At 39.2% G+C, this 16,542-nt stretch overlaps 1 protein-coding gene and 2 long non-coding RNA genes across 6 annotated transcripts in view; 2 read left to right on the plus strand and 1 right to left on the minus strand.

The window, feature by feature from the left end:
• Positions 1-447, plus strand: part of LOC117282970 — a 15,087-nt gene extending 14,640 nt beyond the window's left edge. Inside the window, exon 3 of the long non-coding RNA XR_004513949.1 lies at positions 284-447. This is a non-coding gene — a long non-coding RNA (uncharacterized LOC117282970). The remainder of the gene's footprint in view (positions 1-283) is intronic.
• The window catches only part of LOC117282969, a 20,560-nt gene extending 8,723 nt beyond the window's left edge, over positions 1-11,837 (minus strand). Inside the window, exon 1 of one of the 4 annotated variants that reach the window (XR_004513948.1) lies at positions 11,807-11,837. Coding sequence is in view for 2 of the 4 variants with exons in the window: in XM_033754836.1 (XP_033610727.1) it covers positions 11,032-11,250 (219 nt within the window). In the remaining 2 variants the exon portion in view is untranslated. Of the gene's footprint in view, positions 1-11,031; positions 11,267-11,381; positions 11,467-11,721 lie in introns of those variants that run through there. The other 3 variants (XR_004513947.1, XM_033754837.1, XM_033754836.1) reach the window with 3 other exon arrangements.
• Positions 11,435-13,021, plus strand: LOC111872782. The gene is made up of 4 exons (XR_002844296.2): positions 11,435-11,487; positions 11,764-11,996; positions 12,292-12,386; positions 12,893-13,021. It is a non-coding gene; the product is annotated as an uncharacterized LOC111872782 (long non-coding RNA).
• The last annotated feature ends 3,521 nt before the right edge of the window (positions 13,022-16,542 follow it).

Here is a 16,542-nt window from a genome sequence, read left to right on the forward strand (position 1 = left end):
GCAAATTAAGCTTGAATCACTCAGGGGAAAAATGTTTGCTTCACAGTAAAGTTTTTGATTTGTTATTGGATTTAAACTTTGTGAATAATTTCTTCTAATTTTTAAATGTTTAGAAATTGTTCATCAAAGTTCTACATTTTGATTGAGGTGGGGTATTATAGTACTAATAACAATCAAAACCACTTTTGTATTAATTCTGTTATAGTTTGAATGTTGGCGCCTTATATCTCCATATTGTGTAGAGGGTGCTCCCTTCCATTCTTTTGTTTTTTGGTTCCGACAGTCTTCCTCAAAGAAGGGCGTGGCGAATTGGTGATCGCAGTGAGAGTCTGATGCCGCCTGAGAGTTTGCGTGTTCAACCTTCTTGTGATAAAAAGGGACACTACCCTGCTTAGTTCTTTGTGATTTTCTCTATAATTATTACTGTGATTAAACTGGTAAATTGAACTGACAATGTTATTTATTTACACTGCTTCCATCATCTCAACCAGTTTTAATGAACTTTTAAATATATTTTTGAGATATTTTGAGTCATTTCCTATAACTACAGAACTAAAACATAAACATAAATCGTGGATAACAACTTGTATAAAAATATCCTGTAAAAACAAGAGGGCATTGTATGATGAAAGAAAGGCAATAACCCAATTTTAAATCCTTATTATAAGAATTACTCAAAAATATTAACAAGAGTGATAAATCAAGCCAAGATGATGTCACATGATAAGCAGATTAATAACTCAAAGAATAAAGTTAAAATGACTTGGAGAATGATAAATAAAAGAAAGCAAATAGTGAAAATATTTATACACTTAATATTGGAGGCAAAGAGCCTTTTAACTGAATTGATATTGCTTATTTTTACTATACAGTAATGATCTTACAGAAAATGTTCAAGGAGCAAAGCTGGTTTTATATGCAGACGATACCAATTTGTTAATTACTGGAGAAGATGAATATATATATTCAATATAAAATAACGAATGTTATGAAAGAATTAGAAACGTGGTTTCAAAAAAATAACCCTGTAATAAATACTAAAAAGACATCTGCCATGTCATTTCATTCAAAACGGCGGAGACATCCGTGAAGACCACAAATAGTTTTTAATAATACAGAAACAGTATGTCAGAATTGAGATTTCTTGGAATTCACATGACAGAAACCCTAAAACTGTGCGCTCATGCTTAATTTCTAAGAGCAAAGATATGCTAAGTAATTTATATGGTGGCAGGGTGGCTGTGTCTTTGGTGGGGATGTATCATAGACCAGGGATGCGTTGAGACACAGCTTTGGAGCACCTCCTTGTGGTCCTGCTGGGCAACGACAGTCCTGGGGGGTCTACAATAGTGTGAACGTCCAGGGCTGGCGGCCGAGTTTCCATAAAGGGCAATGGCCATTTGACCAGAGCCTCCCACGTGGCGTCATAATGACTCTTGGGTTTCATTACGATGTACCCAGGACGAATGCGGGAGAGCACTCCTATGGGGGTAGCTATGGCTATTAGAGTTGTCTCCCTAGAGTACCGACAAGGTGCCGCAAGCCTTAGGGCTCAACACTCTAAAATGGTTTCGACCAACCCATGTGGAGGGGTGAGAATGGGGGAGCTTTGAAGCAAATTCCAGGGGCGGTAAATTCGTGTAGGTTGCCCTGGTCGCAACCTCATGACAATTAGTATCGCACTCCCAGTTATCCCCCTCCCCCAAAAAATGCACTCTTGGTCCTGGAGGATTGTGAGGGTTATGAAGGACCAACCGCCTAAGCCAAGGTGTGAGGCATCGTGCCAAGGGCTGCATGGCACTGGGGTGGTTATTGGCCAGTGTCACGAACGATTCCCTCGGGGCACCAGGCAGCACCCCGTTGTATTTATACCTTCCACCCATATGGGGCTCTGCGGGTGGTGACCTTTTAAATCCCCATTACTTGTGGGACCGAAATGAAAAAGGGACCAAACAAAAAAACCGGTCGTAAGGACCTTAAACTGAAGAGGGACCCTCCTTTAAGGGGATCCCTACGAGAAATGCTTCAGCAGGGGGCTGGAAGCTCTGGTGAACCATTAAGGGGCTCAGAAGCAACCGGCGAACCTACTGTTGCAGTCTCAGCTAAAGGCAGGGATGAATCAATGATTCAAAACCTACCAGAGGCAAAACCAAAAACTGATCTCTCGGGAGTCGTTAGTACTGGCACACCACTGCAGGGAGCCGGTACTTCCAATAACCTGTAGAAGGGGAAAGACTTGGACACCTAGCCTCTGGAACAGGTGGGCCCCATTTGGGAAAGAAACACCTGTCGGGTGCCGCTAAGCAGCAGTTACAACGGGCAAAAGCTGGGACAGGCAAAGCAGGAACTGGGAGCGGGCAGCAACCAGGAACTGCAAGATCGTCCAAGAAGGGAGAAACCCCCACTGGCACCTTTAAGAGGCCAAGGTCGGAGGGCAGTACCCGTACAGAAACGGCCAGAACTCTGAAGAAGCCCAGAGACTTGCAAGGCGGCTCTGACAAATATAAAGGTAGCTATCTACAAGGATACTTACCCTGAGGATAAGCTTATCGAATACGACCAAAATTCCATTCTGGAAGCTTTGGGCGAGGTGTTACGTAGGACTCCAAAGGTAGAACTACCACACCTAAAATCATACAGACTGTTCGGAGGTGCACTTATCTATATATGTGCCGACCAACAGTCTGGTCAGTGGCTCATCAGAGCCATCGACAACCACAGGCTTCAATCATGGACCAGGCTGAAGGCTACTGATGCCAGGAACCTACCCAAGCGTGTTAAAGTAGCTCTCCAGACTAGGGATAAAATTGCCCAAAACCAGGAAGAGCTGCTGAAAAGGACTGCAGATCTTAATCCAGGACTCCATACAGAGAACTGGAGGGTGTTAGACAAGCAATCTGAGTCCAAAGGCCAAAGGCTTATACTATTCTACAGAGGACCGGTTATAAAATATTTACAGGACTCTCACAGGGGACTGCTAAGGTGCTGGACAATCCTGAAGTTTGGCGCTGGGCACAACCCATAACAGATACTGCATCTTCTAACTCAGTCTCTGAGGAGGAAGGGGATGATGTACCCAGCCTCAGATGACCGAAGTAAAATGGATCAGGGGACCTCTTCACATGGAACCCAGTCCGAGAAAGAGGAGGGACATAAGATGGAAATTTATACCTCCTCAATTGGAAGAGATCATGAGATTTCTTCAGATCAACCTGCAACACAGTAAAGCTGCCATGGCAGCTCTGTGCCAGGAGCTAGCTGAGGGCAAGGCAGACATAGCACTTATTCAGGAACCTTGGTTATACAAGGGTCAAATAAGGGGCTTAAACAATATGGGGGGAACAGTTTCCTCTGTTACACCCAGTAATAATGCAAGATCTTGTGTTTATATCAGGAATCATGTTAATGCCTTGCCTCTGCTGGAGCTCTGTTCTAGGGACGCAACAGCGATAAGGATAACATATCCATATTGAGAAGGCAGCAAGGAGCTTATAATTGCTTCAGTCTACCTTCCATAAGGCTCGGATGAACCTCCACCAACTAAGAAAATGAGGGACATCACAGACTACTGCTTTAGCAGGAAAAAGCAACTCATCATTGGGTGTAATGCCAACACGCACCACATTTTGTGGGGGAGCACCGGCACTAACCCAGTGGGAGAGAGCCTTATGGAATTTCTGGTGAAAACATGGTAACGAACCTACCTTTGTGGTTTGCAATAGGAAGGAGGTTATTGATTTGACACTAGGGACTAATAACATAGAAAACCTGGCAATTGGCATGTATCTGATGAGCAGTCTCTATCGGATCACAGATATATATGCTTTAAAATAAGTAACATCACAGTAGATCAAACTACTTATGGGAATCCTAAGAGAACCAATTGGGAGTCTTACAAAGACGACCTAAAGGTAAATCTGGAGGCCATCTCGTGTAAGATACGCACAATAAAGGATGTTGATCGGTCCGTTGACCAGTTGCAATGGACTATTATCTCGTCCGTTAATCAGAATTGTCTGGCTAGGACCACTCGCGGACCAAGGAGAACACCTTGGTGGAATAAACAGCTGAGTGGGCTTAGGATCAAAACAAGAAGGCTGTTTAATACAGCTAAAAGAACAGGGCAGTGGGACACCTATAAGGAAGCCCTGACCTGTTACAAGAAAGAAATAAGGAAAGCCAAACACTCCTCATGGAGGGGGTACTGCCAGGAGATCAATGATGTACCAGGCAGTGCCAGACTCATGAGAATCATGGCAAAACAAGTGACCAATAAGGTCAGCACAATTAAGCTGCCTAACAGACAGTATACTCAAACAGGAAGGGAGACGCTGAATGAATTATTCAGAGTTCACTTTCCTGATTCAAAATTGATTGACAAATTGGACAATGGACAGGGTCAGCGGAACCTGGACACTTGCCAAAGCAAGATGGACAGGGTAGACTGGGATCTGGCCAAAGTCATAATTAATCAATCAAAAAATACGATGGCCACTGAACACTTTCAGACCATTTAAATCAGCGGGAACGGATGGAATTGTACCGGCACTTTTGCAACATGGGGCAGAACTTTTAGTTCCACACCTATGTCGCATATATAGAGCCTGCTTGGCATATGGTTTTATCCCCACAGCCTGGAGGCAGGTTAAGGTGACGTTTATTCCAAAGCCCGTGAAACTTGATTATACCGAGGCTAAGGCTTATGGCCCTATCAGCCTGTCGTCCTTCCTTTTGAAAACAACGGAGAAACTAGTGGATAGGCATGTTAAGGACGGGGTACTGAGGACACGTCCTCTACACCAAAACAACATGCCTACCAAACAGGTAAATCTACCGAAAGTGCACTACACAATGTGGTAACACACATACAAAGTGCAACTGAACACAAGGATATTGCCTTAGGAGCATTCCTTGATATAGAGGGAGCCTTTGATAGGACCTCATTTGATGTAATCAAACAGGCTGCTGGAAGGCATGGCATAGAGCCTGCAATATGCAGATGGATCAATGCTATGCTGGAAAGCAGAACCATAGCTGCTACATTATCGGGAGAAACCCTGGGGGTGTCCGCGTCTAGGGGATGTCCGCAGGGGGGCGTACTTTCGCCTCTGCTGTGGAGCCTGGTCGTCGACAATCTCCTGTGGGGACTTAATGATGATGGGTATTATACAGTAGGATATGCTGATGACATAGCAATCCTCATAAATGGAAAATTCCTTTCGACCGTATCAGAGCGTCTTCAAACAGCTCTGTACATGGTCCAACGATGGTGTGAAAGAACAGGTCTTTCCATCAATCCCAATAAGACAGTAATTATACCGTTTACTAGGAAGAGAAATATAAAGGGTCTTAAGGAACCGACTCTCTTCAATAAGACGATCCAGCTATCCAGCGATGTCAAGTACCTTGGTCTAGAATTAGACAAGGGACTTACATGGAAAAGGCAGCTGGACAAAGTCATTAACAAAGCCTATAAGGCTTTTTGGACATGCAGGGGCATGTTTGGTAAAACTTGGGGACTGCAGCCATATAACATAACAGGGTACAACTGATATGGGTGCCGGGGCATGAGGGTATTGCTGGAAATGAAGCAGCAGACCAATTAGCTAAAACTGGAGCTGAACATCCTTTCATAGGACCTGAACCAGCCTGTGAGATCTCTCTTGAAGTTGCCAGACAGGCAATCAGGGACTGGACTAACATAAAACATAAGAAACACTGGGAATCCTTAACTGGACTCAGGCAAGCTAAGGGACTCATACGAGGACCTTCTGATAAAAGAGCGAAGGAACTGTTGAAGCTCAACAGGAACCAGCTACAATGGGTGGTAGGACTACTTACAGGACACTGTCACCTCAAAGGACACCTGTTCAAACTGGGACTAAGTGATAGTCCCACTTGTGATATGTGTCAGATAGAAAATGAAACAGCCACACACATCCTGTGTGAATGTGAGGCTTTGGCTTCTTTAAGACTACATCACTTGGGTCAGTACTTTATGGAACCAAGTGACTATTTTGACGCCCCCAAGTCCAAAATCCTGCGCTTCATCCAAAGCTGGGGTTGCTGAGGGAATAATTAAAAAAGGGGAAGCACAATGGACCACTGAGGTCTAAGTGCAAGGGCCTTGCAGGCCTACCTCCTCATACATACATACAATTTATATGGTGAAAATATTAAAAGAAATAATGAGTTCATATATGATAAAAATTATTTACTTTTCAAATTCTGAGTCATGTATGAGAAAGTGTATCTTACTGTGGGGTGGGGATGGGGGAAGTAAAAGCATTTTTAAATTGCAAAAGCGGGTTCTTCGAGTGATTAGTGGTATTAGTAGTCGCACATCATGTAGACAAATTTTTAAAGATTACAATGTTTTAACATTGCCTTCTCTGTATATATTGGAGGTGACATGCTTTATGAAAAAATACAAGGCTTTTATGGCAATAAATTCACACATTCATAATTATAACACATGAAGAAAATTAAATTTTCATGTACATCACTGTAATACAGCTCTTTTTAAGAGTGTGATAAATATGGGAATTAGTTTGTATAATAAGGTCCCCAATCAAATAAAACAAACAGAAAATTTTAACTCATTTAAAAAGGAATTAAAATCTTTTTTGCTGAAACATTCCTTTTATTCTGTAGATGAATTTAATATGTCTTTTGATTCAAGTGTATAAATGTAAAATGCAGCTGATTAATTTGTTGCATTTGTGTAAAGACAATGAAATTAATGGTAACTAGATCTAGATAATATTATTCAGACGACAAACCTCCTATATTAGGGTGGCACAGTGTATACTGTAAAGATATGCATGAGAATTAGATGTAAAACTGACAATTTCCTGATCCAAATGGTTGTAATACCTGTATGTACGGATTGTTGAATGATAATAAAATTAAATAAAATAATACATTCAATAAATATTTTACTGAAGTACCTTATAACATTCATACACACACAAAAGAAAATGGTCCAAATGACACATCCAAACCTATGAGCTATATGACATAGTTGACTAATGCACTTGAGAGTCCTTTTCCAAGCATTAAAATAACTAAAACTACAAGCAGAGAAATTGAAGATTATAGATTGTCCCTTAAATCAAGCCAATCACATGGGTATGATGAAATACTGAATAATATGCTTAAAATCTGTAAAACCTTTATTATTGAACGCATTAGCTTCTTATGTAAAAGTTTTGTTTGAGGGTATTTACCCTGATAGACTAAAATATGCTACTATTATACCTATTTACAAAAAAGGCGATAAGAACTTGGTATGAAATTATAGACCTATCTCCATATTAACATCCATCAATAAAATTTTTGAGAAGGTAATGTACAGTAGATCGATACATTTGAAGGAAAATAGTATACTAAATATCAATTTGGTTTTAGAGAAAATAAAAGGGACTGAAAATGCAATATATTTCTCTTATCTCGAGAATACTGGACTCATTAAATAGAAAAATGCAAGTCAGTGGGATTTTTTTGTGACTCAGAAAAGACTTTTGATTGTGTTAGCCATGAAATATTAAAATTAAGGTACTATGGAATTAAGGACAAAGAATATAACCTCTTTGAATCATATCTTTCAAACAGAAAGCAGAGAACTGAAATTTTTAATGGACTAGATAGAGGAAAACTCAAGGTGGGATAAAATAACCAATGGTGTCCCACAAGGATCCATTCTTGGACCATTGCTGTTCATAATATACATTAATGATTTACCAAAGATACTGGAGATGAGTACACCCATACTTTTTGCTGATGATGCCTGTGTTAATTTCTCATGCAAATACAATAAAATTCAAAACCAAAAATAATGAAGTATACAGGATTTTGGATGATTGGTTTAAAAATAATTTAATGTCTCTCAATATAATAAAAACATAATACACTGCAAGAACCAGGTGTGATAGGGATATGGGAGAACTTGGTGCTACTATAACATATTACACTAAATTTCTTGGCCTGACAATACAAAATGATATCACTTGGGATGGTCATATACAAGACATAATAAAGAAATTGAACAAAGCCTGCTATATGATAAGAACTGTAAAACAAATAGTCTCACTGAAAACATTAAAGTGTTTACTTCTCATATTTCCATTCTGTCATGTCATATGGTATAATGTTCTGGGGTAACTCGTCTCATGCTGAAAGAGTATTCAAGCTACAAAAGAGATCTGTACGAATAATGAAAGGATGTGGTTTTGGAGATTCATGTAGAGAACATTTTAAAGATATGTATATACAGTAGAACTTGGTTATAACGTCATCAAAAGGAACCTAAAAATAGTGTCGTTATAAACGAATGTCGTTGTAACCGAAATGGGCACTTCCACAGTAGCCTTATGTTAGTCACGTAAAAATCTACCAAAAACCGAGTTAAAATGTTGCATTTTTTAGTGAAATACGTAGTTAAGTACAGACTAACGTAACATTAACGTGGAATTAATATGGATTCTCCATATCGTTTGTACTGTAGAATTCACCAAACCAAATTCGCGGCATACATCAGCTTTTTTCCTTCCATTTTCTATTTCACGAATCACTTTAACTTTCTCTTCAATGCTTAAAACTTTCCTTTTCATTGCCATGTTTTCGCTACTGCACTTCTCTGGGTTTAGGCAGGAACACTATAGGGTAAGTAGACAATGTGAGGTCCTGTTAGACGAGATTCTAGGAAAGGAATGCAGTTAACAACCTGCCGCGTCCTCTTGCACTATTCACGCAGTCCCACCCCACACCCTTGTTTTCGCATAAAACCCACGCTCCTCTTGCAGCCCGTGGTCATATTCTTCCAGGACAGTCACGTCAGCAAGTAGAGAAAGTGAGGGTGGGCAGACACATCGAACTTTCCCACGATATCAGAGAAATTCAGGAATGAAAATGACGTTACATACGAGGTTGATGCATTTGTGCATGTCGTACTAAGCAAGGTATAAAAACAGTTGCTTTATGAGGAATTAGTTCGTACCATTGAATATTTGACGCAATAGACAAGGTGTCGCAGAAACCGATGTTGCTATAACGAAGTTTTACTGTATTTCCATTAAGATCACAATACATATACTCCTTGTTGTTTTTTATTGTAAAAACAGAGAAATGTCTGATACAAACAAGGCTCACTATGAAATTAATGCCAGACACATTATGGACATATACATGACCTAAGTAAATTTGGCGATATATGGAAATGGGGTCTATCATATGGCGGTTAGGATTTATAATGCACTTCCCAACTCACTTAAGCTAATTTCAAAGGATATAAAAAAGATTAAGACAAATTAAAGGAATTTTTGTATTTTGATTCTTTTTATATATTGGATGACTTTTTATGAGATGTTTTATGGTTATAATATATAATTATTTAAGCAATATGGTAGTTGGATTAAAGCTTTTTTTAGTAAGAATCTTAAAATATCTGACAAAACAGGTTTTATGTGATTAAGCCTTTTTAAATTGTACATATTACTACTTGCATTTCTTATTAACAATTATACTCAATTTATCTTATATTGTCAATGTTTAGTTACAGCTATTATCATTTATTATATTAACAATCTAAACTATTTCTTATATTATAAACTGGTTTTTAGATAATTGCTTCAATGTATAAGCAAGATTTATTCTAAAATTGTCAATGTTTTTACTGTTTTTAAGATTAATTCTTTTATCACTAATGTAAACTTTATTTCCTATTAATTGTTTTTTGACAGCTGCTTGATTGATAAGCAAGATGTGATTAAGCTACTTGACGATTTCTATATCTAATTGGCTGTTTTTCAACAATGTAAAGATTGGGAAGCCAGCGACTAACTGCTTGAGCTATGGCGAGGCCAGTTTTATTTCACTAACTCTTCAATATTATCTGATGCACATTACAAATCTGGTGTTTCACCTCATCATTGTCTGATGTACAAAGATAGACAAATGCAGTCTCTCTCATATACAACATGCATCTATACAGGGTGTAACTGAGAGGACCAGATGGAACTTTGGGCATGAGTTCCACATACCAAAACAAGAAAAATGTCCATATCAACATGTGTCCAGTAACATTCAATTTGTGAGTTATAGGTGCAAGAGTACATTTATAGTAAGTGTTCAAAAAGGCCTCCATGAAATTCAATGCACCAAGTGCTTAGCATTTGTTTCAACTGTGCTCTTTACAGATGAAGCACATTTCTGTAGACAGCATCATCTAAAACCACAACTAAGACTAGTGGGTAGAGGAGAATCCTCATGGTGCAATCCATTTTAGACATCAGCATTAATCTGTGGGCAGGGACTCTTGGTGATTGTTTGGTAGGCCCACGTTTTGCCACATTTGCTTATGGGCAACCACTACCAACATTTTCCCTTATAGGATCCTCCAAAGCTACTGCCAGATGCACTACTGGCAGTCAGAACAGGAATGTGTGTAACACATGCATGGTGGTGCTCCAGCACATTTTAGCTGTGCTGTACAAGATTTCTTACTAACACATATCATGACTGATGTACAGGTAGAGAAGGAACCACTGCATGGCCTTCACACCCACCAGATTTTTACCTATGGGGACACCTATAAACCCTTGTGTGTGTGTGGGGCTGTTGAAAACAGCTGTCACATACCTACCCCAACAAGATCTGAGTTGGTGCCAGTGATTTTGATAGACTGATTGCCAAATGTGACAGTGTTTTCGTATTCTGTAATTGTATATATAAAGCTCTTTTATGTTAACAAGAAATCATTATTCCTGGTGTGATCAAAGAGTTTAGAATAATTTGTTTTTTGTTTGTATCAGTGGAAAACTAGAAGAGATTCTTAAGAATATATTTAAAAAAAAAACGTTAAACGCTTTATTAACATAATTTTCATTGAAAACCATCTCCCATGTTTCACATCTTAGATTTAATTGAAAATCAGCTATATGATATTCATTTGTTTCTTTTAAAATAAGTATGACCTTCATTTATCTGTTTCTGAATGTTAGTTACAGATTTTGAAAAGAACACTTCATTAACTTGTAAACAAGTTCCACGTGAGCTCTGCAAGTTACACAGAACAAATGGTACGATAATCTGTAGTGGAGACAGCACACAAATAAGAATTAAATATTTATTTTTGTTTTCACACCACTGACCCACAAAAATGCATGACACATGGTGCAAAAACTTTGCAATACTATACTCTCTGGAGCTCTGAGGTCTACAGACTATACAGCTTTCGCTGAAATCTGACATCGGGTTGAAAATTGCACTTTCTGCGATGATGTATGCTGTGGCTTTGTCACAAAATTTTACTGCATAAAGAGGAATGCATGCACAAGAGCAAATTGTGATATGTAATTAAAGAACCAATAAATAGGCATTACGATTAGAGTAGGCCAGTGGATAGCACTGCCAGACTTCCTGTGTCGTTACATCCGGGGAAAATGCATGAATTGCAACGTCGACTCTGCATTCAGTTAGATAACGCAGGTGGGAAGACTGTATACTTATAAAGCGCGTGTCCAAAAATAATATAAGTAGAATAAGAATTTCTATCTTAAAATAAGATTTTAGAACAGTGTACACGCTTGGACTGCGGTTACCCACGGCGGGACGCATGGCCACTCCCCTATACTTTAATAGACGCCACACGGTGACACTAGGCTCTTCAAGTTTGATATAAAGCTGTAGATACTTTCAAATCCTCTAATTAGCAGAACTCACGGTACTGCAGACTGCTATACCACACAAAATATGTACTTTCAGGAAAACATCACTGGAAACGAGAGTCCCAAAATTCATGACTTACCTCTTCCACGGTCAGGCAAAGAGACTAAGCCTACGTACGGGAAGCGGATACACGTAACTACTTCCTCTATGGCGCTCTATGGACGAAGGCAGATACTACACACAGATCTCCACCAATCAGAGAGCTTACACAAACCAATTTGAATACCCACAATTATAAGCGGATATCGTGTGTTGTCATGTGCAAATTGGTAAGTAAGAATTTTGATTTGATGTGGTTGCGAAACGAAAGTAGACATTTGCCAACAAAGTTACATCACCAAATTAAACATATTATTTGTGTATATGAATGTTATGCTTACTACCACAAATGACATTAGAAACACACAGAGCTCTTTCAAGCTTAAAATTTTTGAGGTTATGAACTGTCATCTAAACGATATTTGTTTTATGATATGTTCTGCAACTTTCGGTTTAAAAAGATTGTCTGTAGAATGTGAAGGAGTTCTAAGAGTACCGTTATAATTTTTGTATTGCTTCTTGCAGTATAAACATGAAAACAAAAACTTGTGCAGCTGTTTGGTGTTGTCATCCAGCAAGCAAGGCATAAGATTCTTCAGTTTTCCAAGGGATCCAGCACGGTATGTATGTTTCAAGTCATGGTGTAATTACTTTATTATGTGTTGCTTAATCGAATGAGTAAATTAAGTTTAGCGTATGTCTGTGTTAAATTTATTCAACATAACCCCAAAATTTAGAATGTGTACCTCCTGAATCAGGTTTTGATTTGTTATCGTCGTTCCTCTAGTTTTCAAAATTATTATCCCCAGAACCCAGTTCTCAAATAAACATCATTTTCATCATTTATTATAAAACTGTATATCAATATACAGGTTACATGGAATATTTCGCAATACTGATGCTTTTAGGGTAATTAAAATTATCTGAAAAGCAGAACACATTATCAGTAATATGATTTATGAGAGAAAGAGGTGGCAAAGTCTTTGCTATGAGGAATAAAGTAATCAAATTCGCAAATTCTTTTGTATGGCAGTCCATAGCAAAGTGTGTTATTTTCCACTCTGAAGAACTATCGTAGTCCATTATGTAAGGAAGCTCACTAACTTCCTTTTTAATGTTCTTTCAGGAGGATGCTGCAGTGAATATCTGGCGACAGCTGCATTTGTTGAAGAGGTTGATGACCTCTTTGATGAAGAAAGCAGTCTTCTGGGATTTGGCACCGTGTATATGTGGTGTTAACCGACGTTTCGGAGGAACGTATCGCCCCCATCTTCAGGGTTGAAGAAGTATAAGTAAATCTGCAAGCGACAACACCGTGAGACACGGTCAAGCAGACTAAAGAACATACCGTTGAGCAGAGAGGGAAGGGGATGAACTGCAAGTAAACAAGTGAAAGCAGTGGTGTGGGAGGGGTGGGGGAAGGGAGCCGGGACAAGCGTGATTTTGTGTAGGGGAGAGTGTAGCAGGTTAAATGGCTGGGCTTTAACTGTGAGCTGAGGGTGGGGGGTTGTTATGTTGGTTGGTCATGGCCTTGTGGCTTCCTGGATCTGGCGTCATATCCCGGTGGGTGGTTTTTAAGAGAACAGATAAGGGGTTTCCAAGACTTGCTGAGACGAAACCCATCCTCTCTGTTCATATTCCCTGGATGCAGTTCGATCTCAATGGCTTCCCTAATGATGCGATCCATATAGCGCGTCTTGGTGGCGAGGATGGAGGTATTCTGAAGCTGAATGCGGNCTCTTTGATAGTTTCGATGGTGGAACGTGTGTTGACCCCTGGAAAACACTGCGTTGCCTGCTCAACAATAACAGTCCCCATATAGAGCACTGGAAAAGGGCAAGTATGGGATAAATAGTTGGATCTTCCTCAAGGGTGGTAAACGCGCCCTTCTTCATCTTCCTCCTTCACAGAATGGGTGGCTAATTGACATCACTGCTGCCCAGCATCTGTGGAGGGCACTGAAAGAGGCGGGTTTTAAGTACCTTCACATCCGAAACCTGAATCAGGAACCCCTTCAGAACACATTTGAGGCTATTCATTTGAACTGTGGTTCTAACAATAACCCAGCAGTGGGACAGTTTGTATGTTGTGCGTTCAAGTTCTAAGGTCTCCAATTTTTTTTCTCACACAATAATCATACAAAAAATTTGAAACTTCTGTCAATTTTCAACGTAATCTCCCTGCAGCCGTACACATTTTTCACAACGTCGACGCCATGATTCCATGGCCGCTGCAAACGCTTCTGTAGGAGTCTGTTTTGACCACTGGAAATTTGCTGATGCAATAGCGGATTGAAAAACGGCATCCATGTCTCATCCATTGTCACAGTTGATGAAAAGAAAGTCCCATTCATGCCTTCATCATTGCCATGCGTGCAGCCTTGTGGTCATCCGCCAAAATTCGTGGAACCCACCTGGAGGACACTTTCCACATTCGCAGGTCTTCATGCAGGATTTTGTGCACAGATCCCACGGAAATGCCAACTTTGGGGGCGATGTTTTCCACACTCAATCGGCGATCCTCCAAAACAACTTTCTCAACTCGCTCAACCATGTTGTCAGACCGGCTGGTGCGAGGCCGAGATTGTTTTGGTTCGTTGTCACACGACATTCGGCCTTCTGTGAACTGTCGCGCCCACGAACGCACATTTTTCACACTCACGACACCATCACCACATGTCTCACTCAACTGGCGATGAATTTCAATGGGTGTCGCACCACGCAAGTGGAGAAAACGAATGATTACTCGCTGTTCTTGTAACGAAAACATCACCATTTTAAGTATCAAAAACACTCCTCACACTCGCTGCTACCACTAGAGTTCTGTGTGCCGTAGAGTTCCGCCATCTCTGTCACGCATTCACAAAGAGTGCACGTATTTTAAACAAAACCGCATGTGTCTATCTGCTCCCAGTCCTGAGAAAAAAAATCGGAGACCTTAGAACTTGAACGCCCCTCGTAGATTCTCTGAAGACTAGCATCATCAATGGCCTTGCTTTTAGAGGTCTGGAGGGAAATAATTGTGAGGATGATGGTGCTACTCTTCTGGATAACCTACAATCGCTTTTCAGGGCACCTGAAGCTGCCTCACGAAATCTTTCCACAATTCATGACAAGGAAACCCCTGCTGGTGTGCCTGAGAGTTTCCGTGTTGCTCAGCAAGTACAGATGGACATGAGTCCTGCAGTACCTGCTGTTGAAATGGAAGTGTTCTCAGTAGCTTACATCAGTGGTTCTATTGTCAGTCAGGTTCCTCGATGTGTCAGCTGTGATGCATGCAAGAAATGCCTGACATCTGAAGTGCTGATATCAGCCAATGTCTTCATCTGTTTCAAGGAGTGCAGTGATACAGAACAGTCTCTCACATATCTGAGAAGCTTGTGGTGACTGTTGGTACTGCTGTAACTCTAATGGAGTGTAACAATTTAATTGTAGTTCTTTTTTCTTCCCTTCCTCTACACTACATGTTTCGGCCCTAAATGGCCATCATCAGGTGTATATTCTCACATAGCTGTTACACTGCCTGTAGTTTAAAATTTAAAAACACCAGTCTTTCCAGTTGTATGTATGTATGTATAAAATCTTTGTTAACCTATGCACGTCAATTTGATTTTTAAAATTGGCACTTTTTAAATCTTCAATTCAAATTAAATGTCTTTAAATTTTCTGTTCTTTTTCTTTTCCAAATTTTAAAAATTAAAATTTTCTCGGGGTACTTGCCCTATGTCTATAGTGCTGCAGNAACAAAGATTTTATACAATTAGAAAGACTGGTAATTTTAAATTTTAACAAGCAGTGTAACAGCTACGTGAGTGATACACACCTGATGATGGCCATTTAGGGCCGAAACATGTAGTGTAGAGGAAGGGAAGAAGGAAGAACTACAATTAAATTGTTGCACTTAAGACGGAGTTTGTCTCATATATTGTGTGAGTGTAACAGGATGCTTAAATATAATATTGTAAACAGTTGTCGCATAAAAAGCATTTATAAATATATGAATTGTAAACGGAAACTGTTACACTGCAACGCTATCATAAAATTTAACAAAACCTGTCTAAAAGAAAAGCTAGTACCAAAATACGCATATGTGAAAATAACATCAAACAGCGAAGCGGCTAAGAAAACACAAATACAGGCCCAGACAATACGCATAAAAAATGAAATAAAATTTCTATACAAAAAGAAACAACAACTAAATACACAACTCTATCACATTCACATACACAATGCAAACACATGGCAACGAACATGGAATAACATCGAACAATCAATAGAAGAAAAATTACAAAAAGATATGGAAACAACATATCTAAAACAACAACAAAAAATAAACAACATGATGAAAACACAAAATACAGATACAACAAGTAAAAACATACAATACACGAGGGTAGTGAACCAAACAAATATACAATTTACACACGAAGAAAACCAAATATTAAGTAAAGGCCTTAAATATAATTTACATCACAAGAATGAAAAATGGATTGAGACATTAGCCCTAGAAGCTGAAACAGCAATAAATAACCTAGAAATAACAGAACAAAATTATTATAGACACCTAATTGCGAAGAAACTAAAAGACATACACAATTATAATGATGAAAGGAATAAAAACAATAAAGATAAGAATGATAAAAGGGAATGGAAACAAATAATGAATATAAAAAATAAAATCAAAGAGAATAAACTTATTATAACGAAAGCAGATAAAGGAAAAACACTAGTAATACTAACAGAAGAAGAATATAAACAGAAAATAAATAACTTCATA

Source organism: Cryptotermes secundus, unplaced genomic scaffold, assembly GCF_002891405.2.
Source record: "Cryptotermes secundus unplaced genomic scaffold, Csec_1.0 scaffold53, whole genome shotgun sequence".
Taxonomy (NCBI): domain Eukaryota; kingdom Metazoa; phylum Arthropoda; class Insecta; order Blattodea; family Kalotermitidae; genus Cryptotermes; species Cryptotermes secundus.